Here is a 25,068-nt window from a genome sequence, read left to right as displayed (position 1 = left end):
ACCCATGTGGTGGGTAGCTGGACAAAAGGATCACATCGTGCGCCTCTAATGACGATGTGGGGGGTGGAATGTAAGTGCCAGGCGTGGGCTGGGCTAATATTCCCGTCTCCGTGTGAACTTCAGTTTTAGACCAGCCTCCTTGAACGACCCGCAATGGGTCATTTGAAAGTAAAACCAGCTCGGTGCTTCAGGCTTGTTTGTGAGTGAAGCAGAACGGGAGGTAAGTGAGGCCTGAGACTTGCAGAAGCACATCCAAGCGGTGCCTGTATTGTCTTCTTGACAAGTACAAACGGCCCCATTTAGAGCTTCAGTGTGTGTTGGAGGAGCAGGGGCTCGTTTGCCAGACTTGATGCTTTTCAGTTCTTTGGGTTTGAGTTTAACTTGATTCAATGGCCACTATTCTGCTTTGGAGTCCGGGACTGGCGGCGTTGTGCCTCACCTGCTCCTCTCTTTAAAGCAGGTCTCAGCTGCCGGCCGTACCGATGGCTCAGAGTGTTCGGGAGCAGAGTTCTGCAGTGGCTTTTGGGTGGTGGGTAGACCTGTCCTCGGCCTCAGAACGCTGCTAGCGATGAAGCTTAGCGGCTTCTAAATTGTCAGAGGCGCGAATGTGTTGCAGCTGCTCCAGAAGGAGCCTGCATGTCAGTGGCTTGTGAGCAGAGCTGGGAAGCAGCTGCTCTTCCCGGCTCTCCGGACCGGCAGCAGGGTGCGGGAGGGGTTTGATGTTTCTCAGGCAGAAGCTTCACAAGAGGTGATCCTTTTTTAGGATGCTGGTGGATCCGTGTCCGCGCTGGGTTGTGCTAAAGCAGAGATGGTTTGGGGTAACTGCCTTTGTGGTCAGGTGCCGCTGCCTGAAGGGATGATCAGGATTTTATCTTCTGCCTTTCCTCAGCATTTTTGGGGCTGTTTGATTAGCTGGGAAGCAGTGTTGTTTGGGTTTTTTTCTGCAAACCTGAAGTGATTGCTGCTGACTTGGATCATTCCAAGATACTGTTCAGAACTCCAAGATGATGGGTAGTGAGGTGAGCCTTGTACTCCTCTGCTGTGCATAGTAGGAACTCCTGTGGTTCCTTGTGGTGTCTGCCTGGACCGTGAGCATCCCACTTGTCCCTTGGAGTCAGGAGACTGATTTTGGGGTAGAAGGTGTGTACCCTCATTAATCAGATCTTTGCTGGTGTTGTGATGGGCTGGAGAAAAACAGCCAGGAGTTGTGTTCACAACCCAGCTGGTTTGCTGTGGCTGTCAGCCTGGAGTCCATCCCTGGTCCCTGTGTGTGCTGGGCAGTCTGCTCCAGTGTGCTCTGCTGACAAATTACTGACCCGGTTGCTTAACTGCTTCTTTAATGCCACGAATTGGGTTTGAGTGTTGCTAAGACCTAAGCTAATGTGAATATTGGAGGCAGTCCAGGCTTTCCACAATGTGTTGAAAGCTGAGTACTTGCCTATTTGACAAACATACTGGTTCTTTTTTACCAGAAAGAAGATCCTGTGAGGAGCATAAAAGACTGCTGGGATAGCCCGAATGCCCCTGCGCTTTCCACTTGCAGCAATGCAGATATTTTCCGCCGAATAAATGCCATGTTGGACAACTCTCTGGATTTCAGTGGAGTCTGCACCACGCCTGTCACAAAAGGCAAATGTGACACCCTGCCAGGTGATGGAGGGGGCTGCTGGGCTGGGGAGGCACTTGGTGGGACCTGGTGAACACACAGCATGGTGGTGATGCTCAGTGGTGTGGGTGTTGGCATGCTTGGTACCAGGGGGTCTTTGCTTGTGTGCCTGAAATGAGTACCCTGTGTATTCCCTGGCGGTGTGCAGGTGCCTGGGAAGGCTTGTTTGCCTCCCTGTGGTGCTGTGGGTCATTGTGGGCAGGATGTGAGTGCTCCCTGCCTGACCTGCCAACTGCTGGTGGGAGTACCTCCAGCAGACTCCTTTAGTCTGCCTCTCCTGGAGGCAGGATTCATCTGCTCCCAAGGTTAGCGAGGCTGAGTTGCTGCATACATTGAAATTGCAAAAGAGTTTTGAAAAACCACATTTGCCACAGGTCAGCTAACATGCATGTAAGAGCACAGGTGGGTGCAGACTTCCCTGCAAAGCAAGCTTGGTGTGATGAAATCAGTGCTGCAGGCTTCTGTTTCCTCCAGGCTGAGGGGAGTGGGCATGTTCTGCTGCCTCAAGACAGAAGTTCTGTGCCAAAGCAGAGAGTGTTTGGTCTGGTCTTTATTTTTATCCAAGTGAAGGACGTGCTTTTGTCCCTTTGCAGCAGCCCAGGTCTGCCAGTAAATGTACCTGTGCCTGATATTCCTTTTGCCAGCACACCTCTGAGCAGCAGTGCTTGCTTGTGCCAGGATTTGGGCACTTGAAAGGGATTGCTCTTGCCTCTCCAGCCTCTGAATTGTAGGGTCAATAAACACTTCAGCCATTATTGGAAGCAAATTGACCCCTCAGGACAGGTCCCAAAGCAAAGTGGGAAGTGAAGGGCTGAAGCTCCCCAGCTGATGACCTTGCAGTGTTCCCTGGACAGAGCAGGTTTCTCTGCAGTCACATGGAGACGGGGCTGCCTTGGCCTGGTGGGTAATCTTAGTTTAATCAAATGGGTGTGGAAAAAAGCTCTAAATGAGTGTCTGCACGCCGTGTGGGTCTGTTTGATGCCTGTACAGTGCAACTTTGTTCTGGGCTAACAAAATGACTGCTACCAGATGACTTCCAGTGCAGCTTAATCTCCTGGGTGTTTGAGGATTTAGCAGTGTGGACCTGGGGCTGATCTGGCCATGTGATCCCATGCTGGCGCTGCAGAAATACCAGGGGAAGTGAATTGCCTGCTTGGAGGCCATTCACAATGCTGGATCCATGGCCAGCATTGCTTGAAACCTGTCTGGTAAAGTGGCATTGGAGGCTGTGCTGGCTACTCCTGAGCAATGGTGTAGTGAATGTTAACCCATTCAGGTTAGTGGTGCATTTTTAGATATTTGCTGCTGTGCTGAGCTGGTTTGGCTCTTTTGTTGTTTGTTTTTTTTTTGGTCCCCTGGCACAGTAGTGGCCAGTGCTGTACCTGATCTGGATGCACTGGAAGCATAAAGGAGAAATAAATGTAATGCTTTCTTTTATGTCTTTGCAGTGGGTTAATGACAGAGTTGTTTCTGGCTTCCTTGTTGAAATCTTTGCTATAGCCCTTCCTACTCCATTTGGAATGGGAATATTTCATAGACTCTTAGAACATGTTCATGGTATTTCCTGATTAAGTTTCAGCTTTCCAAAGTTAACCTGATTTATAAAGGATATGCTAGAGCAGATTGATCATGTGAAGGTGTTGGGTTAGTTCTGGTTTTGTGTCTGGGCTTAAGAGCTGGCACAGCAGTTTTAACTTGACTTTGAAAACTCTTCTCTGAGGGATGGGGGTGTTTGCCTGGCACTGAAGTAGGAGTTTTTACTGACCTGCTGCTTGCAAATCTCTGCGTGTTTTGTCATTTACTCTGGTTTTTCCTAGGGATGTCTGGAGGAGAGGATCTTGCTGGTGATGCCTTGTCTGGAAACTCTTGAGTTTGCCAGTGGTGTTAAACTGCTTGTTTCAGGTGATAAGTCCTGTGGAAGAACTCTCATAGGGCAAATACACTGGCACTGGAGTGTAAAAAAGAGGACCTTCCTCTAGCAAATGTTATTTTTGCTGCAGGGAAACCAAAGTTGTGCTTTGGGGGCACCCTAAGCAGCTTTTTTTCCTGCTTGGGCAGCTGAAGACCAGTCTGACCAGTGAGTGCTGGGGAGCAGGGTGGGAGCCTTGCTCAGCAGTAGTTATCCACACAGGAGGGCTTTAGCTTGTGTCAAATCCCTTGTATAGTGACACAAATGCTTACGGTGTTGTGAGGAAAGAATTCTGCAGTTCTCAAAGGATACTGGGCCCTGCTGAGCTGGGCTGTAGGAGGGCTGCCTTGGGACAATAGAAGTGTGAAGGTATTGATAAGAGAGCAACCTGGGCCAGCAGTTATCAGCTGTAAATTCATGGATGAGTCAGCATCTGCCAAAGCTTCAGCAGCTCAGAGTTATTGGTGTCCTTGCAGTCCCAGCCTTGTTTCCTTAATGTTGGAGCTGGGTCCTCTGGGTAGGTAAGGAGGGCCTGAATGCAGCAGCTCTGCAAGCTTTGTCCTGTCTTTGGAGCTGGAAAGTGCAGGAGCTGCTCCTGATGTTTCATAGATTGCTAATGAGAGTCTTCATGAAAAAGCTGGCAGTGTCAGCAAATATGTGAATCCTGGGGCATCTGTGATCTATAAATGGGGGAGTTACTTTGGCACCTGGACCTTGGGTTGTGCAGAAATTCACACCTGATGGCTGTAAGGCTGAGCAGCTGATTGCTAAAATGCAGAATATAGTGCAGGTGGTTAAGCCTGGAACAGGTTGTTGGAGCTGCTTTGCCTTGCCCTTGAGTCACTTCTGGGTAGGTGATCAATGGAGCGGAGACCCTTCATCTCATGTGGTGTTTTGTCTTTGCTCCAAGTCAAGTCACTTCTTAAGAATTCCTGAGTCTGTGGGGTTTTTACTTGTGCAGGAGCAACTGTTAGACTAGATGATCATGAAATTCCTTGCTTGGGCAGGCTTATGAATCTGGAGATCCACCATGAATGTAGTAGCTATAACAGGTGAAAGGACTGTCTTTTTACAACTTAAACTCTTTAAATGGCAGAGCTTGGGGAAGAGACTTTATCCAGCAGTAAATGCTTGGACTTTAATCTATTCATTGTCCCTCAAGCTTTTCAATTGTCATCTTCAGGTCAAACTAAATTTATCCCGGCTTGGACTTGTGTTGAAGAAGCCCCTTTGAGCACTAAGAGGATTACACGTGGTGGAGAAGAGATGGCAGAAGTTCGTGACCTTTCACTAATGCTGTTGGGGAAGCACGTGTGGAGACACTGTACAGGGCTGACAGCGAGGCCGTGCTGGGATCAGTCCAGCAGCAGCCTGAGCAATGTGAGAGGACAGGCTGATTCAGCACTCCTGCATGCACACAGGCAGTGTTATCCCCTTCTGGGCACAGCTGGCACTGCTGCTGCAGGTTCAGCTTGTCACACCTGCAGCTGGATGTCTGTAAAGATCTGTTTGCAGCTGATGATACTCAGTGGTGAGCTTGGTTCCTTGTCAGAGCCAGCTGTGTTGGGATGCCCGGGCTGACCACCCCCCCGAGGTTTGTGGGTAGCTCTTCCAGGCGCTCTCCAAGCACCAGGCTCAGGGTGCAGTGGTGTCATTGTAGAACCTGTCTGGTGGCTTCTGGGACAGGGTCGTGGTGCTTCACAGCTGCTGCATGTCCGGCTGCCTCCGTCCTCTCTGGGGAAAGGCAGAACCTCCTCAGTGCAGGCCTTAGCCTCTAGTGGCTTTTTGTGTGATGCTGGAGATGGGAGAGGCAGTGTGGCCATGACAGAGGCAGGAGTCAGCATCTCCTGGTGGTGCTGCTGGAGCTGCTGCCTGTCCTTGAGCAGCTGCTGCACAAGGAATGTGATTTTAAAGCTGTTGCATATGTTTATCACCTCTCTGAATAAGAATGTGGACAAGGACAATTTCTTTACTTGGCTGCTGGGTGGTTTTGAAGCCTGCTGCCAGGCTTTAAAGCTGGGTCTTGCTGGGTGCTGTTACATACACCAGCTTTTAAACTGTAGGCACAACTTCCAGCTGTAGTAGAGCTGGGAGTAAAGCTCCCACGGTAGCTTTTGTATACCTGTGGCTGGTTTCAGCTGAAGGCAGTGCTTTGTTTAAAAGGAACTTTGAAGACATGTAGGTACCCCAAATGTCCCAGCAACATTGATCTCTCATTCATTAAGCTCTGCTCATTTAACAGCAACAAAGCAGCCATTATTTTGCTCTAACTTGACAATCCATTGTGTGAAGAAATGGGAGATGCTTAAATGACTTCCTTCGGATAGGAGAGGCTTCAGGTGCCAAGTTTAAAGGCTGTTAGTTGTGGCCCATCAGGCTTTAATGACTCTGTGGCTGCTTTATTTAAGGAAAACTGAAGGACAAATGCAAACCCAGACTAGCTGATGACTAAATCGGCTTCCTGTTTGCTCTTAAATGCAGTCATTTAATGACCTATCACTTGTTTAGCGGTCCAAAAAGTGTCTCTGATACTGTAATGTAAATTCCTCTGCTCTTCCTCTGCAGCCCCAAGGAAACATTCCAGACAGCGCTGGATGCCGCTGACCTGATATACATGGTCTTGAATCAGGGAATAAAATGCTCTAGGATGCAGGGACCCAAAAGGTAGCTCTGCTTACCTGGAGGTACTAAGGCAGAGTAAAACTCTGAGCAGGAGCTCACCTGAAGCTGGCAGAACCATTCTGCCTGCCCCAAAGAAGTGCTGGATGCCACGTACACATCCAGAATAGGGAGATTCCACACCTGTGCTCCAGAAAAAGAGCACACTTACTTCCCTTGGTCTTGTTGGCCTTTGAAGTGTCACATGGCCAGGTTTTTGCCTACACAATCATGATGCTTCTCTCTACTGGAAAGTGCCTCTAGTAATTGGGTTTTGTATCAGATATGCAGATAGAAGCCAGGCCAGTGTTCTGCAGAGCGGGGACTTGGCCTAGAGCTGTTGTATTCTGCCATGGTCACAGACTGGTGGTGTTCCTGAAGATCCAGCAGTTATATGATTTGTTCTGAGCTCTGTCACTCAGGTTTTTGGTGCTGTAATTCTGTGACAGTCTCTGTTACTCTTGGAAGAGGGAGGCAGAGCAGCAAGACTGTTGCAGTGTCTCTTCCTTGGTTTCTGAAGTAGCTGTTTGCCAGCTGCTCAAGTGTTTGTGGCTATGGAATAAGGCAGACTCCTTCATCTGGCTGTGAAACAGGTCACACAGCAGCAAGTGTCTCCACTTCAGGACCTTTTCAGATTACAGGGGAGATGCTTAGTTGTGTTTCAGAAAAACCTCTTGAAACTAGTGGGTTTATGGTGAACAAGTGCTTTCCTAAGTCCCTAACGATCTCCACTGCACTTTGGGAATACAACTGACTCATCTGACAGCTTTCACTTGGATATTTGTCTTGTGTGCAGAAGGCACTTGAGAGGCTTAATTTTCAGGGATGCAATTCCCAGCCTTCACAGTTGGAGGTGCAGAGAAGCGTGAAAGGCAAAGCAGTGCTGCTGCTGGCTGCTGCCTTCCTGTTTGTCTTCTGAAGGCTTCTGCCTCTGGCTTCTCCAGATTTGGTTTGAAAGTTCAGCCTTGGTCAGAGCTCTAGTCCATGGGGTGAATCTGGTTTTGTCAGAGACAAGAGCTTACAGCTGAGCTGGGCCTATCATTCTGCTGCCCTTGATGCTTAGGGCACATTCAAGGAGGGGTTTCATGTGTATTCAGGCTCTGATGGAAAATCAGTGTGTGGGAGCAAAGGGAGAGCTGTCCTGGCTGTAGAGGTGGCAGGGATGGGATCTGACTTGGTTCATGTTTGCTTAACCATTCTGAGAAAACCCAGAGGAAGAAAAACCCTGTTTGCTGGATTGTTAGCTGACCTTCCCAGATCTGGAAGGCTCGAATATCTGAACCCCTTTGTGCTAGGTTGAAGCACCACCTTTCCAGGCTGATGGCACAGAGATGCTGCTGCTATGGGCTGGGAACTGAATCATGCTCTCTTCTCCTCCTGCTCCCTTAACCCACAACCTGCCTGTGGATCACAGCTTCTGCTGCCAGGCCCTGTGGATCCTTCCCACGCAGGCTTAGGCTGTAATTTCCTAAATATTTTCTTGTTTGAAGTGTCTGGTTGGTGCAGCCATGCTGCATACCAGATCAGGGAAGAGAACCAGGCTTGAAACTATCTCCCTGTGGCTTGGTTTTAACCAGATGAGCTCCCCAACCCAGCTTCCTGTGTGGAAACTCACCTGCCTCAAGTGGTGTGGGCTGGGCTGGGGACAGGGGCTGGGCCTGTGAGAGCTGAGCTCTGGAGATCCTCATCTTCTAGAGCCTTTGGAATGTCTTAAATCCTGGGCTCACAGTTAAAGTCTGGAAAATGCAGCTTTCCATGTGGGCAGTGGTGTGGAACGCTGTCTGGCCTGTGCCGTGGTGTGGCCTGGCTACAGGGATCTCCTGGGCAGGCCTGGAGGGAGTCACCCAGGAGAGAGACACTTGCTCCAAGGCCAGTGAAGGGAGTGTTTTGTTAAGGACTTTGTTCTCATAATGCTGTTGAAATCAAACCCAACAGGCTTGGGAGGCAGGAGCTCAGTCTCTCCCAGACGCTCGGGCACGAGCCCAGCACAGCGCCGCTCCCTCTGCCAGCATGGTTGGCTTCCAGTGGCAACTCCAGGGAAAAATCCAGGTTGGAAGGGCTTGTGCTGGTGGTTGGTGCTTGAAAAAATCTGCAGTAAAGCATTTGGGTTGGGCTGTGTCAGATTGCAAAGTGAAGTTATTTAGTATTTGGTAGGCATTTAGTTATTCATAACTTGAGGTTATGACTCTTAAACTGAATTTTTGTCAGAAATTTAATTCTTCCTGCTCTAGTATCTGATTAGTTTTTTCTGCCTACAACAATTGATTGTTTTGTAACAAATCTCCGGACTCTTGACTTTTAAAAATAACTAATCCAGAAATCTGTGCAAGTTCTTTGTTTTTTTTAGTTGATGTTTTGCCTGGATGACCTGTATCTGTCTTTTAGCCTGGCTGGGAGTATTAAAGGGGAAGCAGCTTGGGCTGGTTGTTGGCTTCCGATGGGAAAAGGTCTAATTAAAAACTGCTGGTTATCTGACTGGATTCTGCTCTGTGCTTCCACAGTTAGAGCTGTAACTGGATTGCAGGGAGTTTGTTTTTAATGTGGATTGAAGTAATCAGAGGGAATCATGGATCTTTTACTTGAATCTGATTTGGTTTGATTAAATGAAACAGTTCATTTCCTGAAAAATGCAGATAGTTAGGGAAAGCTTGGCTGGATACTGCAGAGTGAGTGCTTCCTGTCACAGATAAATTTGTTCCCTATTTTCCTTATTTTTTCAGTTGTGGGTTTCATCCAAGCTGTTGGGATTCAGGTTTTGCTGTGTGTTAGTACTCTGTGTCCATGCTTTCCAGAAGATGAAGCTTGGTGGGATTTATTCTTTTGAGACCTAGCAAGATCCTGGTTCCCAAAGGGAAGGGAGTCTCCTGCTGCCAGGGATCTGTGCACAGCACTTGTGCCTTTTCATAAAGGCAGGAATGTTACATATTCATATGGACAAGTTATGGTTGCTGTGGGAACTGAGTTGGCTGAGCACTGTGTCTTGATCCTTTCCCCTCCCTATGTTAGAGATGTCCAAAACAAGCCATCGAAAAACTATCTGGGAAGAATTGATGCAGTGCAATATCATGCTGGAGATGCAGTGTGATGCTGTCAGAGGAATAGATGCTGTTACAGGTGCTTGGTAGTAATGTGACTGAATTGGCACTACAGCTTGTACTAGTTTCCTACTAGGAGTGGGAAACAGCCTGGTGGGTGCTATCCTGGTGGAGTGCTGTGGAGGAGGCTGCAGCTGGGAGGAGGGAAGGTGACAGGTTGCCAGCAGGTGATGGTTTTAAATGCTCTGATCCTGCCTGTGGTGCCTTAGTGCCCTCCCTGGGGTCTGGGAATGCTGGTGCTCCCAAAGGACTCACAAGGGTCCTGCCTCTGGCAGCAGTGGCCTGTGTCACATGTGGGCTACCCAGCTGCCTCCAGCCTCTGCCTGGGCTTTGCTCGTGGACATCCGAGTGGCATGGGATGTGGAAAAGGAGGCCAGGAGCGCTGTCGGGCTGTCTGGGATGGCTGGGACTGCACGTGAGGGGTAATGTGACAGACTGGAGCGACTGCAGCGCCTGCGGAAGAGCCGGGAGCGGTGTGTGGAGTGAGGTGTACATCTGATGGCACAGTGGGAGGCTGTGGGGGCAGGGGGAGGAGGAGGAGACAGCTGCTGCTGCTTGGGAGTTGGCTTATAAATGCCCTCTGACTCAGATTTCGGGTAGCACAGCTGAGCATCTTGTGGTTTCACCAGCCCCCAGATCCCTGCGTTAAACTGGAATTCTCAGACTATGAACCTGCTGCGTTTCCTTAGGCTGTTGGCACGGGCTTAAACCAAGGCGAGAATCCGCATCTCCAGTGCTGTAGGCTTGTGAACACCCTGCAAGGGAGGGGAGGGCTGGGAAAGGGGGGACCCGGTGGGCGAAAGGTAAACAGGCCATGAAAAATTCCTGATGTGAAATGGGTCTGCTTGGTCCTCTTCCTCCTGTACCAGGGGGATGTGCCCTCTGGGGCTGGAGCAGGGACGATGGGCTGCTCTCCGGGTGGGGGGGTTGAAGGTTATCCTTGTAACTCAGGGGTAAACAATGCCGAGTCAGTGAGGCACAGTGGCCAGGCTCAACCGAACAGATTATGCCAGCAGAATTGCGAAGCTTTGCATCGGCTCTGAATCGGAGCCAGCAGCTGGAAGCTGGCCAGGACTAAAGTGTTTTTGGGTTTTGTGGGTGGAGGGAGGCGGGGACAGGAGAGCTGGGTAGCACTAAAACTAACTGTGCTCTGTCGCTGCTGCTCTCGTCGTTGCTGGGGGGATTGCTGCCTCCAGCCTGGTGGTGTCTGCTGTGCCGACGAGCCCTGCTTTGTGCTGCCTGCCTCCCCTGATTTACTGGAACTGCTCCTCTTTGCTTCTGCTACTGTCTTGTCTGTCAGGGGAAATCTTCTCCTTTCTTCTTACCTTTATTTTGTAAGAGCTGATGCAGTTCTCTTGCATGGCAGAGTGACGTCACTGTCAGCACAGTAAGCATCAGCAGCCTGGTCACATGCTGACCCAGTCAGTAATGCAGACGGGATAGGAAGGTGGAGGGGCCGAGGGGGGTGGGGGGCTGGATTCTGGACATATGGTAGCCCTCCCTTTTGGGGTGCAACTGCTGGTTGCAGGAGCTGTGGCTTCAGAGCGACACGAGACCTGGCTTGGGGCTTAATGCTTTGGAAAACTCCTGCTTTAAAAAGAAAAAAGCAGCCCTGAACTCTCAAGCTTCTGTTTGTTCTCCATCCGAGCAGACATCCAGGGCTCTGAAGAAGCAGTGGCAAGCAGGATGCTCTTCCCTACGTCCACGCAAGAGTCTTCCCGTGGCCTCCCAGACACCAACGATCTGTGCCTTGGCCTGCAGTCTCTCAACCTGACAGGGTGGGACAGACCCTGGAGCACCCAGGACTCTGACACTGCAGCACAAACCAGCACACAGTCCGGTGAGTCTGCTGACACATGCAGCAACAGTTGTTGGATTTTGTGTGTGTTTTTGGCTGGTTTCAAGCTAACGTGGAGCGATGTGCTTGTGTAACAGGGCGCTGGCGGCGGCTAATGGGGGCTTCTCGAGCCGTGCTGCTTGTGTAATGTGACAGCTGAGTTGGGGAGGCTGTGGCTGCCTGTGCCACAGCCCCCTCTGCTCTGCTGTCAGCTCACTGCAGATGAGAAGTGCCCAGGGTTGTTTTGCTCAGAGCTGTAATGCTGCTGGAGGAATAACCTCACCAGGAGAGGAGAAACCCTCTTGCTGTGTTTGGAAGGAGTGGGTGGGGGGTGTGGTGTCAGGAGGCTGAACACGCTGGGTAGGAGTGAGGCTGAACTTCGCTCCGGCAGCCTGAGGAAATCCCTGGTGGCAGGGAGCTCTGCAGGTGGGGAGGGGTGTGCTTGCAGAGGGTCCCCTCCGTGCCCGATTGCCGAAGTCCCGGCAGCCTCGCTTGCCCAACTCTGCTGTGGGGTGTGGTACAGCCGGCACCCAACAACTTCAGCCAGGTTGGGGCTGGGTGGGAGACTTGGAGGGATCCTTCTCCACTCCCACGCTCAACTAGAAATAGCGGGCTGTGCCTGGCAGTGGGCTGCAGGAGATGCAGTGGAATGGCTCCTTGTTTTAACTCTTCTGGTCCAGCGCAAACCTACGTGATGGGCAGGGTGTGGGCTTGCAGCCACGCGCTGCTAGCTGATGTGCCCTTCCCCCTTGATCCGCTCCTGTCTGCTTTTGCAGCTGGGATCAGCTGGGGGATTCCAGGCATGCTGGGTGCCCCCCCTGGAGTGATGTGGGGTCCAGTTAACTGTTTGAGACACTGGCGTTCCCTGTAAAATCCCAGGAGAAAGGAGTGTTGCATGCACAAACTTAATGCATCCTGTCAGCCTGGTGTTGGAGCAGAGGGGTAAAACAGAGAAGAGTTCACTTGCTAGCCTTTGAGGCATGTAAAAACCAGTTTCACAAACAGTGTGTTCATTTAAGTATCAGTCTGTGGAAAGATCTAGTGCTTTGGCAGAGTTTGTACAAGTACAGCCTGGTTGCTACAGAAACTCATCCCTTTATAGCAGCATGCTGCTGCTTTGTTAAAAGGGGAGTGCAGCGCTGTGCAGACTTGGGTGACACAGAGGCCCCAGGCATGGAGTTGGTGCTGACAGGAGTATAGAGAGCTTCTTGGCTGGGGGAGCTGGGCAGTGGGGCTTGGGGCTTGCCTCTGTAGATGTTTGGAGGGGCAAGGGAGTGCTGTCCTGAGCATAGGAAGGGCTTCTGGGACACAGCCCTGAGTTGCTGCATGAGTTGTAAAAGAGCAAAAAAAAAAGTACTAGTGGGATAGCAGAGTTTGAACAGCTCAATCTGCACAGCTCATTTGAGTTTCTGCATTTAATTTCCACAAGACTTGGCATGTGGGGCCTGGCATGGGCACTTGAGGTCTGCCTGCAGCCCAGCTGCGGTAGCTTTATTAAGCTTTGCTCTGCTCCAGTGAGCAAACCTCCACATGCTCCTGTGGGCTTCCCCTAATGAACCAGGGAATACCGCACACTCCTGCCTGTACTTTCATTGCCAGCTGAGACCTCGAAGGAGGAAGGAAAGAAAAGTTGCTAGTGTGCAGTGGGCCAGCCAGGTGCCTCAGCTCTGCTCGGAGCCCCTTCTGGCTGTTGGCAGACTGGAGCCCTGCAGTTCCCTGTGTCACAGGGTCTTTAATGGACGGAGAGCACACTTGGAGCAGGTGACATCCCCTGGAGTGACCGTGCTGCCCGCAGCCCTGGCGCTGGGCTCGGCGCACAGCGTGCTGCGGAACGGGGCTGTCACACGTGGGGGCAGCCGCTCGGTGCGGGTGTCCCAGCTCCACCTGCTCCTCTGGAGCCATCTCCAGAGCTCTCTTGGCCAGCTTCCTGCCAGCCTGCCTTGGCAGAGGCGTGGATGTCTCCGCAGTGCTCCGGCAGGCAGGCGAGCAGGGCTGGCATGAGCCCGGGGCGGGCTCTGCGCCTCGGAGCTTGGGTGGTGGGGCTGGCAGGGCCATGCTGCTGGTGGGAATTTACTGCTAAGGGGGTGGAAGGGCTGCTGGTTTCAGGAGAGAGATAGAGTTGGAGGGGGTTTGAAGGTGCTCTGGTGACCTCTCTGCTCACAGAAGGTGTATCTGGTGTCAGGTGCCCCCACTGACTGCAGTGCTTTGTGCTGGAGCTCCTGCCTGCCGCAGAGGCCTGGATAGAGCTGTGGAGAGGATCTTGCCTCAAGCACAGCCCTGGGCTCTGATGATCTGTGCCCACCGGGTGGTTGTGACACATGTGGTAACAGCTGGTGGAAGATGGCACCCAGTGCTGTCTGAAGAGGCCTGCTTCTTCACTTCTGATTCCTGGTATTGCCATTAGTGCACAGAGGGGGAGTTGGTGGGATGTAAGACCTGCCCAAGTGCAGCTGTACTGCTTGTACAGAGCAGCCTCTGGCCTTCAGTGGCTGTGCAGAGGGTCCAGTGCCCTGTGGCTGGTGGTGTTGTGATCCTGAGACAATGTTCTCCTTCTCACTCCCACACTCCCTTTGCAGGCGGGCAGCAGCTGGGCCAGGAGTGCTTCATGGTCCGGGCTGCTGTTACTCTCCTGCTCTGAGAGCTGTGGGGATGGCAGGTGCTGGCTGGGGAGGTGGAAGGCTGGTCCTGTGCACGGCTTTGTATTGCTTCAGCCACCCACACCTCCCATCTCTGTGGGGGGCCTTAGCCCTTCCTCAGGGCCCTGCAGGAGTGGCAGCGGAGCTCCTTGGGAGCAGAGGGCCTGTAGTTCAGAAGTGTTTTCTGAAAGGTTGTGGAACACACTGGGTGACAGAAAGTGTCCCGTGTCTGAGAGCTCTGTGGGTCTGAGGAGCTGGCAGAGGCTGGTGCTTCCAGCTGGCCTGTGTGTGCAGCGATGGAAAGAGGGAGGATATGGAGAGGATGTTGCTGTGTCTGAGCGCTGCTGAGGCCTGGCAGGGCTGGGCTCTCCATGGGGGTGTCCTGCAGGCAGGTGAGGCTGCGGCAGCGCTGGGCACGGGGGAGGGCTGGCAGTGCCAAGCAAACTGTTGTGCTGCTGGCACCCGAGCGCTTGGAAGGTTCCAGCAGTGACTCAGCTGTGCGGACCCACAGAGAGGTGGCTGGAAGGGTGGAAATGCAACAAAATAGCGAACAATCAGGCTAAAAATATTGCTGATGTGGTCCCCTGCAGTGCTGTGCTTGAGTACTGATGAGCTGGGGACCTCTTCTCCTCTGTCTGGTCCCTGCCAGCACTGAGCTTCCTCAGCTTGGGAAGGACCTTTGCCTGCAAAGCTTTCTGGTGTCACCTTGTGCTCCCAGGGCATTGTCACCACACAGCTTGGTGCAGTAGGAGCACATGCCAGCTGATTGGAGGCTGGAGGGCAGTGGGGCTGGTTTTTTATGCCCCAGTCCTGCCTACATCCCCTGTTCCCAAAGGGCTGCTGAGCCCCTTGCGCCCAGGCAGGGTTATTTGTGAGGAGTTTTCCTTCTGCACCAGGCCTGTAATGCACAGAGGGCGTGTGCTGAGCTCTGGGGAGCGTGCCAGAGGCACTGCTGGTGCCTGGAGAGGCTCTCTGGAGGCAGTGGCTGCTGCAGCCTCGAGCTGCTGGCACTTCCCGGCTGTAGGATGGAACTGCTGTCTCACAGCCGGCAAAGTGTCTCAAGCCCTCTGCTGCCACTAGATCTGTCAGGCTGGAAATACTTCAGCAAGTCCCAGCAGCCTGCTCTGTGACCTGGGGAGGGACTTGTGCAGGAAGCTGGCCTTTAACACTTGCAGTCCTGCCCTTCTGTGTTTCTTGAGGCCGTGTTTCCCTGTCTTTAGCCTCCCAGTAGGCAGCCAGGTGTGCTGAGATCTTGGAGTTCAGAGGCAGTGAGGTGGGACTGCCCTTGATGATATCCTTTACCTTCACTGCCCTGTTTCTCAAGGGGTGCAGGCAAATGGGGTCTTGATCCAGTTTTTGCCTGGAGAGCAGCAGAGCACAGCAGATCCGTGTGCAGATTTTGGGTCTCCCTGCCTGGCTGTCAGCCTGCATGGCAGCTGCTCGGTCTGGCTGGTCTGTCCTGCCCTACATTGGGAGCTGTCCCTATGTGGGACAGCAGACTTGCCCACAGGGAAATCATCCTAAAACCAGTCTGTTAACGCTAAGTCTGCAGTGCTAACCTGGGAGTGTTTTTAGCAGGATCAGGTCCTCTGGAGAGGATGTTGGGCTCTCGAGGTAAGGTCTTCCTGCTGGCATCTGGTGGAGCACCTTGCTGCATCTGCCTCTCTGCTTGTTGTGTGACCCTAAAGCTGCTGGTGCAGCAACAGATCTGAGCTTTTCCTTGGATTTGCTCTTGAGACTGCAGCTCCAGCCTCATCTGTGCCCTCTGCGGGGTGGCTGCTGCTGTCTCATTCTCCAGCCTGCACAGCTGCAGCTCCTGTCGCTCTGGTTCTGGGGAAATGGCCCATGGTAGGAAAATGCTGCTGAATCTTTCCAGCCCTTGGCTCTTCTGCTTCCCAGAGCACAGCAACTCATTTTTGCAATAAGCTTGCTTATCTGTAGTTGCTTAAAATCTGCCAGGCTGGAGCTGCGGGCAGTCTGTTGTGTGTTGCCTGGCAGATAGCGAGGCCTCAGAGCATGAATCTCTCTGAAGTCTTCAAGGCAAAGCCCCCCATCTGAAAGATGAAAGAAAAGACCTGTTGCACAGGAAGAACGGTTGTTGTCATGGACTCATTGCCTTTCTTCTTGATAACAGCAGGAGGGATTCATACGCTGCTCCCCCAGGTCAGGCTGTTTTCAGTGTCCTCAAATGCTGTGCGTGGTGGAGGGCACCTGAGCCCCCCAGGGGAGAGTTGCTGCTCAGCCTGGGGTGGCTGTTTATAGATACAGCATGGCAATAACTGGCTTTCCTCAAGCTGCTGGTTTGAGTGGTTGGATGCAGAGCTTGGGGCAGAGGATTTGGGTCTCCAGTTCTCCATCTGTTTAATTTGCTGCTTGGCTAACCCATGCCAAGCTCCATAGAGCTCTCCTTTGTGCATGTCCAGGTCTCTCCCTGCTGTTTTTCCTGCTGTCTTTTGGACAAGTTGGTTTCAGCTGACCTAGGTGTGTCCTGAGCTCGTGTGTATTCCAGCTTGGCGGTGTGTGAATCCTTCTCCTTATGCTAGAGAAGTATTTCAGAGGTGCATCCTGATGGGAGAGCTCAGTGTCTGGACAACACCAGGTTGGCATCAAAATATCCGAGGAGGATTTTTCCTGCTCTGTAATGAAAGGGGTGCTTGGGGTGAGGGGGGAGAGCACTTCACCTGGGTGATGCTTACTTCCATGTAAGCCCAAGTATGCCTAGGAAACTCAGTGAAATGTTCCTTTGTCCTGTGGGGTTGAGGAGGGAAGGGCAGCTCCTGCTGACCCTGGACCTGTGCTTGGTTCAGGAAAATAGGTATCCAGAGTTTTGGTGGTGGTCCTGAATTACATGTTCTTGGCATGCTTTGTTCCCTTGAAAGGAGGACAGACTTTCCAGCAGCCTGGATCTTTGGGAGCAGCTTGCTGGTGTTCAGACTGTAGTGCTGGAAGCAGAGATGTGGTGTTGCTTTCTGTGTGAAGGTTGTGGATGATAACAGTGTAAAGGCACACAGCTGGGAGCTGGTTTGGCTCTCTGGGTCTCCTGCTCGGTGCTGGTTTTCCAGGAGTACCTGAGACAGCCTTACTAAGAGCTTGTCCCATGCCATCCTAGTGCTTGTAGCACTCTTCTAAGGATTTACTCGATGTGGGTACTTAATGGGCACTTGTTCCTTGAACGTGTTTCTGTAAGAGCTGCTCATGCTCAGTGGTCTGATTCCTCAGTGCTTGGCTCCAGCCACCCGTGCTGGGAGTGGGAAGCACTTAAAAGCTGCACACTGCTCATGTGGCGGCAGTATTTGATCCTTAAGAGAATAAAATATGTATCAAATAAGTAAAAGAAGTATCAAACCTGAGCTTGCAATTGGTTTCTAAAGGAAGTTGCTCTCAGTCCAACTCTTTAAGCTTCCATTTGAGCAGCTTCTCCTAAAACAGATTTATTTTTATCCGCGCTGATGCTGTAAAACAGAAGATGCAAATAGAGGAGTAACTGGAACAGGAACCCAACCAGCATCTCTGCTTGTATCCAGCCAGACCTGAAGTGGGTCAGGGCAGCTCCAGTCCTATGCTGGAGGCAGCTTGTGGGAGCAGGCATGTGCCACCCAAAACCCTCCCCTTGGCTTCTGCCAGGGAGGGGTGTTTGATTGTGGCCTCTGGAGCAGCCCTGTGGCACTGTTTAGTGATGATTTGGAGAACATTTCTCTTGGCTCACTCTGGAATTGAGGCTTAAAAGGCACATTCCCTTCCAGAGAGAGCGTTGGAGCTGCTGTTTGGTGGGTCTGAACTGCCCCAGGCAATTCATGGCTTAGTCTTTGCTGTGATTGATATGGAGGTAGCAGCAGGGAGAGTGGTTTAGTGTGTGCAAACCCTGGCCTGGAGTAGGATTCATCCCCAAAATTGCACCAGTCAAATGAGAGATGAGGTTTTCCTCCAGCCCTTGCACTGCTGCATGTCTAAGCAGTGGATGTGGGGGTTCCTTGCTGGGCAGAACAGGCTCAAAAGGCTGTACTGCAGCTCCATCAGGAGCATGGGAGCTTTCCAGAAGAGGTCTTGAATGTGTTTTTGACTCATTGCCTTTACTGCAAACTCTACAGCACGTGCTGACATGAGTGCTTGCTTCCACATGGAGCTGGGCAGGGAGCAGCTTTTGGACCTGCTCTCCCAGTGTGCTTGTGGCAGAGCTGTGGGCTCCCTGCAGTGCTCTTGGCAGGCTGGGGTTTTTAGGGCAGCTCCTGTTGGAAGGTTGAGGTTATCCAGTCCAGCTCTTGCTCAGAGCAGGGTAGGAAAGCTGCTGGAGGGTGGCAGAAATGATGTAGCCCAAGGGGGTTCCAGATATGAATTCTGCCTCTTGTTCCTACAAAACACCCTGTTAAGTGGTACCTCCCCTGAGCTGGCTCGGGAATCATCCCCCTCCAAAGGATGCAGCAGTCCTTGAGCTGTCACTGCACTGAGGCTGAGTGGTGCTGCTGTAGGGCTGGGGCACTGGGCAAGGCATCTCCAGCCTGGGCTGCACCTTCTATCCCCATCTGCAGGCTTGCTCCCCTGTGCCTGGTCCCTTAGGTGATGGCAAAAGAGCTGAATCACGGGTGCTGTCCGTGCTGCTGCCAGCACAGAGGCTGCTCTGGGGCACAGCAGCTGGTGCCACACATGTGAGATGGCCATGGGGACATCCCTCCTGGCCCCTCTGCCTGGTTTTCTCCCCAAGACTGTGGAGGGGAAGGTGAGGCGAACTCCCAAGCTGTGATGCTGAGGGGTGCAGACCTCTGGAAGGTAACTGGGAGCCTGCATCACTGGTGGGGTTTGGGAGTGCCAGTCTGGCAGTGGCTTTATGCCAGCTGAAGGCCTCAGTGAGGCTTGTGTGCCATTTCCCAAGGAAAATGGAGTTTGGGACTAAAGTCTGTCTTTTTTTCAGTTGTTTTTCCTTCACTGCAGCCTGCAAAGGGGTCTGGCCAACACCCTGCCCCCTTCCAGAGAGTCCCCCCTTCTAAAGGTGTATCCTGGCCCTGACACCCCCAAACTGTGATGCTGCTGAGGGTGAGTCACTCACCCTTGTTATCACGTCAGGTAACACACACAGCACAGTTTGCACCCTAGATGTTGCAGCAGATAATTGAGAGGAGTTTGGTACTTAAATATAGAAGTGTTTGTTCTTGAGGCTTGCAAAGATGATGCTTGTTGTGCAGAATTTGACCTGAATATGTTGGCTTTTAAATCTCTCTGGGACTGATACATGTTAAAACCTGCTGTATTTCAGTGTTCTGATCTTTTTAAAGACAACTGTGGTTGTGGCAGCCTGCTTAGTGAATGCAATTACCTGGGCACTTGTAATCCTGAATTGCATTTTAGCTGTCTTTTCTGATTTTTATATTTACCTTGGGCAGCTGTTTTCTCTTCCTAGAAACACACAGGAGTAAATTCCCTGCCTCAGGAAGCTGTGAGCCTTGTTGTCAGCCAGGCCCTGCTCTCAGTGCCAGCAGAGGACCAGTGCTCTCAGATGTTAATGCAATAATCTTCTACTTGTTCCCACTTATGCTGCTGTTTCCATTTTTCAGGGCAAGTGACTTACCATGTTGGTGTCAGAACCAAGAATAGACCTCAGGTGTCCTGAGTCTAATTCTGTGGTTCAGCTGTGGGATCATGCTGCCTTTTTTATTCCCCTGCCCCCTTCTTAGCAAACCAGAAATAGCTGCCAGTGTATCTTCAGTTTTTCTTTGCCCCAAATGAAGAATCTGTGAGGGCAGAGGTTCCTCTTTTGTAGTTCAGGGAAAAAAAATTGGTTGTGCTGTAGGTCCTACTTAGATGGTGTTTGCTGCTGCTTTGATTACATCTGCAGTTCTGGGAGCTGCTTTTCTCCAGAGCTGGCAGTTGGCTCAAGATTATTGGGGCTTCTGTGGTGTTACAACCTGGAGAGGACAGTGTGCCTTGGACTTTGCATGGCTCCTCTAGTAACAGCACTGACTGTTTTTTCAGTGGCGTAATGGCAATGTAATGAAAGTTGGAGGATTTGAGCTGGGCAGATCCTCTGGAAGTATCCAGTCTGCTGCTCAGGTGAGCTCCAGGGTTATAAGGACACGGTTCCCTCCACCTCTGGGCCTTATCCCATGGCTGCTCCACTTAAGAGGAAGAAATTTGTGTCACTGTTCTTGCTGCAGCTTTTCCTTGACTTTTTTGTGCCCCTGTGAGAATTTGGTAAACGGGAGAATCCAGTGTCTGCCTTCCCTGTGCCAAGCAAAGCCTGTCCCTGTCCCGTGTGCTCCAGCCCCACATCTGCCACTGCAGCTGCTGCTGTTTCAGTCAGTGTTCCTGTGCAGGCTCCTTGCAGGCAGCTCCAGGTCCCACAGCTGCAGGTGAGAAGTGCTGAAATTTAGGATTAGACTGTGGTGTTGGTCACCCCTTCCCTGCCAGGAGCTTTGAGCTGTTTGGTGCTGGTGAGTGAGGAGGGCAAGCTGCTCACCCTGGCAGCTTGTCTGGCTGTGTCACTGGTGAACCACAGCTGTAGGAGCTGGTTGAGGTGCCCATTTGCTTTTCAGACATGCAAATGTTTCTCTTGCCACGGAGTTTCTCAGTGTCTGTAGGAGGTGCTGCTTTTTGGCTGACTAAAACATTCAGCTTGCTCCCACCCCACCAGGGCAGAGCTTGGCTGGGTGGTAAAAACTGCAGACGAGCTGTTTTTCTGGAATTGCAGCAGGCTATTGTTTAGGACATTAGCTTTTTTTTTTTTTTAACTTTACAGGCTTATTTGATGCATGACAAAAGAAAGTGCACTGTATTCAGTCTCCAGGGCCTCAATCACACTGCTTCTCTTCTCTGCTGCCCTGCCCCAAATGTGAATATGGTGCTGCAGCCTCTGGGCATGGCAGGTGTCACCGAAACCTGGCTCTTCCTCCTGGTAGAGAGCATTCCTGTTCTGTGAGGAGATCCAGGCAGAAGGATGGACTTCCAGCCTGTGTAGTAGTTGGTGGATGCAGGGGGAGGTCTTAACAACCTTGCCATCCTTCTTGTGCTGAGTAATCTCTGAGCAGATAAACTTCTGGAGATGGCAGTGTCCCTCTTGCTGGAGGTGCCAGGCTGCAGAGGTGACCTAGCTCAAGCCTTGCTCAGACAAGTCCTGGCCTTCTCAAAGTAGGCTTTCTCAGCCCTGCAGTGAGTTTCTAAAAGCTGGAACACATCTCCAGAGCATTACTTCTGAAAGTGTGTGTGCTCCTCTGGCCCTGGGGCTGTGGCCAGGACGGTGTCCAGCTGCCTGCGCACAGTCTGTGGGTGCCAGACACAGCTGGCAGCTCAGGGACTGGGCCTGGCACGCTGCTCCTGCAGCAGGAGGTCCTTGGCCCACTCTCTGTGTGTCTCCAGGCCCCTGTGGCAAGTGTTGTTCTCAGCCATGAGGGAGCTCCCACTGATATTCTGAGTGTGGAGAAAGAACTGGAGTGGAAGGACCTGGGCAGCTGCTGGATAAGGGAGATTTTTGCTCTGGGCAGGACTCAGTTTCTGGATAATTTGATTAAACTGATGCACCAAGGAGTGAGGAGTGGCAGCACTGATCTTGTATGCTGGTGGCTGGGTGGTCTCCCACAGAGCTGAGCTGAAGCATTTTGTTCAAAGGGCGCTGTGGAGGTAGCTGAGGTTCTGGTCAGCTCTGTCCACCAGGCATAAACTCAGGGAATGCTCCAGGTGAAATGTCTGGATGTGGCACTTGGTGCTCTGGTCTAGCTGGCAAAGTGGTGATGGGTCAAAGGTTGAACTCTATATTGGAGGTCTTTTTCAACCTAAATGATCCTTCTGCTCTTAAGGTGTTATCCAAGGCAATAAACTGTCATCTGTCACCAGCATAGTGGTTATTTCCCAGAGCCCTTCTTTGCCTGAGCTGCCACCACCAGTAATCCTTGGGGCTCATCTTTATATTCATGTCTTACAGAATGGGCATGGGCAAAGCTGCTAGGAAGGTCTACATATCAAATGGCTGCAAATTGCAGTGTACAGAGAACTGTGTGCTCCAGGGTCCTGGGCAGGTGCTCAGATTGCATGTCTTCACTGGTGGATGGAATAGTAAAAGCTGTCCTTAGTGCTTGGGTTGGACATCTTGCTGTTGGGGCACTTTCCCAGTGTGCTCTGAATTGCAGCTTGTGCTGGTGCTGGATCTGCTTGTTAGTGTAAACTCACATTCAGTGGGGTAGTTCAGTGCTTGGTAGTGGGATTTAAAGGATAATTTGGGGTCAGCAGGTAGAGATGATCTCAAGAGTTGAAACCAGCACTGTGGGCTCATTGCTTGTTTCTGTCAAGTGCCTGGCTCAGGTGTGATGGGTCTGAGAGTCTTGAGCATGCTCCCCTGGGCTTCTTTAGGGGCCCTGGGTTGATGCAGGAATAATGGTGTATCCAAACAGCAGTTACTAGGGAAAGCTCAGCTAAGGAAAAGGGGAGCAGTTTGATTTAAAAATGCTCCTTCTCCAGGGAGTGGCCTGGGTGGCCAGGACCTGGCAGTGCCCTGTGGTGTCAGGGCTGTTCCACAGAGCCCCGAGGTGCCAGTGCTGGGCTGGCACGCCCAGAGATGGAGCAGAGCTGCCTCTGTGTCAGGCATTGGAGCTGCAGCAGCGAGTCAAAAGTCAGTGCCAGTCAGAGCCCAGATTCTATTAAAAGCTCCTTTTCTGCTGTCCCCTGCAGAGGAGCACTGCCATGTGCCTCCCTTGCTGCATTGAGCAGAGGCAGCAGAAGTTCCAGAAGCTCTTGGTGTGTGAGTGGTGAATGGGAATCCCGTTGACCCCCCCAAGTTAAAGTTTCCCCTCTAGGTGTGAAAAATACTTCTTTGCACTCATGTTCTTTTCTTACCCTGAGTAGTTCCATGATACTTGCTGTTTCACTTTGGGACTTTAAGGGATGCTCTTAACTCCAGGAATTGCTGATGCATCTTGCATGTGTGTTGGGAATGATTTTTTCCTTACATGAGCTGTCTGCTTGGATGGGGAAACAAGGCCAACTCCTCAGGAAGAAGTGTGGCCCCAGTGCCTTGAAGGCTTTTTTTAGGTGGGCAGCCTGTGCTGGGCTCTTGTGCCCCTTTCCTCAGGAGGGGTTTGGTGGGTTGGACCAGGGAGTTAGATCAGGATGCCTTTGGGATAGTGCTGAGGAATAAGATCTGAGTTTCTCATGCAGGTGTTTCCTAGGCTACCTGCACAGCTTGGCATCAGGGCCCACAGCCTGGTCACTGAGCAAGGGTAAAAGAGGAAAGGCTGAGTTTGACTCACGGCTTTTCCTCCCAGTGTCCCTGTGGGGGGCTGTGGGTACCAGGTGGAGCTGAGTCAGGCCCACTGGGGTGATGTGGGGTCTCCCACAAGCTCAGTTTGTCCTGCAGAGTGTGTAATCAAGTGCTGCCAGTGCAGAGCTGTCAGAGCTGCTGGACTGGATGGAATCCATCCGTGCTAACAGCAGGATGTCAGCACTTCCAGGACATGAGGTTAGGATTGGGGCAGTTGAAGCTGGCAGGGTTTTGTGTGGTGGTAAATGCCCAGACAGTAGATCCTTTTGAAGGGCACTAATCCTGCCACTTCAGTGTGCTTATGCTGGCCTTACTGGTTTTGTAGCTGCTGTGAGAGCTGAGAAATCATGGGAGAGATGTGGATGTGGTGGCAGAAATGAGGATGTCATAAATAGGGCAGAGCAGCTGGACCATGTAATGCCCCTGGGAGCTCTTGATGAGCCCCAAACCCTTGCTGTGGCATCCTAAATAGAGTTCTGATTCCACATCTGTGCTAACCAGGAGATACAGGGCAGGGCAGCATTATCTGGTAGCAGCCTGCTTGGCATTAGCTGCTCCAGGTTCTCTGGAATGCTGTGCAGCTGGGGTCAGCACGGGGCTGCGGCGTTCCAAACCCACGGCCCTCACTGGCTGGGCCAGGAGGAGGGTGTCAGCGCGGGAGCATTTGTTGGCAGCAAGGCTCGGGCTGTGGGATCAGCTGCTTTGCTTTGCCTCTTGTGCTGTTTAGTGACTAATCAGATTTTGGAGCCTGTCGGACAGATTCAGCTGTCTCCCCAGAACAATACGCCGGCTGTATTTTTAAACACATCACGTGGCTTCAGAGAAGTCAGCAGAGCAGCAAGTGCGGCTTGCCGGGGCTGGGAGATGCTGTGCCCTGCTCGGAGCTGTGACTAGGAGGGAGCATCTCCTCCCCAGCTGTGTCACATTCCCTCGGTCCCAGGGCTGCTGCTGCCCAGGTAAGGACTGCCAGGCTGCCTGGTATTTTCCTGTGGCTGCAGGGCTGGGTGTGAACACAGGTGCTGCCTGGCCAGGAGAGCAAGGGGCAGGAGGTCCCTTTCTCAGTGTGGTCAGAGGTGAGTTCCTAGTCCTGTGATGTAGCCAGAATAGGGGAATCTTGCAGGGATAAGGCTCTGCAAATGTGGGAAGATGTTGTGGCTGTTGCTGAGGTCTCTGCCTTGAGTTGAGGGAGATACTTCAAGGACCCACCTGTACCTGTGTTCTGTTGGGGTGGTGATGTTTTTCCCCAGGTGTGGGGCTGGAGATACCAGCTTCACAGCAGGTGTGCCCCTGGATAATGCAGTCTGGGATAAGGACATCCCAGCATGTTGCCTCAGCTGTGCTCAGCAGCTCTCCCTGGCGCTGACACCACGCTGTCCTGGTGTCTGACCACAGTGTGCATGAGCACCATGGTGCTGTCACTCTCTGGTTTGGCTGGTGGTTTGGATTGTTAATCCTCACCTGCATAGGAGCTGCTGAAAATCTGGGTTAAAACCTCATGGTTCAGCTTGCTGAGATCAGGTGGGGCTTGGAGGATCTCGAGTGGATCCCAGATTTGCTTTGCTGAAAACCGAAAGCTTCAGGGCAAGCTGCCTTGTTTTGCAGCCTGTGAATAATTAAAACCATTTCTGAATGCTTTGCTCTTTTCATTTGGTTCTGGTACGCATTCAGCTTGCTGAGACTTGCTCTTTTTGAATAGACTGCTTGGTGGTGTGCCCCTGTGGGATCCCTGCCCTACATTCCCTCGCCTTGTGGGTGGCAGCTGCCCCCACAGCACTGACCAGGATGTGACTTTGTGACCTTTGGATGGCCTGGTCCCTCTGCTCAGAAGCAACTCTCTTTGTAGGGAGGAATTTTCCTGGATTCTCCTCAGTTGGGAGGAAAACCTGCAGTGTGAGGGAAGCAGTCTGACACATCCTTGTCTGCAGGCTCTGGGGCAGAGGCCTGACCAGGCAGCCTTGCTGTGGACACACACCAGGGACAGTGAAGCCTCTCTGTCAGCAGCCCAGGCTGGCACCCTCCTGGCTGCCCA

The 25,068-nt window shown here is 52.0% G+C and overlaps 1 protein-coding gene across 2 annotated transcripts in view; it reads left to right on the top strand.

The window, feature by feature from the left end:
• CPEB1 (cytoplasmic polyadenylation element binding protein 1) overlaps positions 1-25,068 on the top strand; it is a 41,260-nt gene that overhangs the window by 7,090 nt on the left and 9,102 nt on the right. Inside the window, exons 2-3 of one of the 2 annotated variants that reach the window (XM_031061015.1) lie at positions 1,473-1,650; positions 10,980-11,168. In XM_031061015.1, coding sequence (XP_030916875.1) covers positions 1,575-1,650; positions 10,980-11,168 — 265 coding nt within the window. In that variant the 5' untranslated portion in view covers positions 1,473-1,574. Of the gene's footprint in view, positions 1-1,472; positions 1,651-10,541; positions 10,716-10,979; positions 11,169-25,068 lie in introns of those variants that run through there. The other variant, XM_031061017.1, reaches the window with a different exon arrangement.

Source organism: Geospiza fortis, unplaced genomic scaffold (assembly GCF_000277835.1).
Source record: "Geospiza fortis unplaced genomic scaffold, GeoFor_1.0 scaffold317, whole genome shotgun sequence".
NCBI lineage: Eukaryota > Metazoa > Chordata > Aves > Passeriformes > Thraupidae > Geospiza > Geospiza fortis.
Note: the sequence above shows the minus strand (reverse complement) of the source record. Positions and strands in the feature narration are given on the sequence as shown.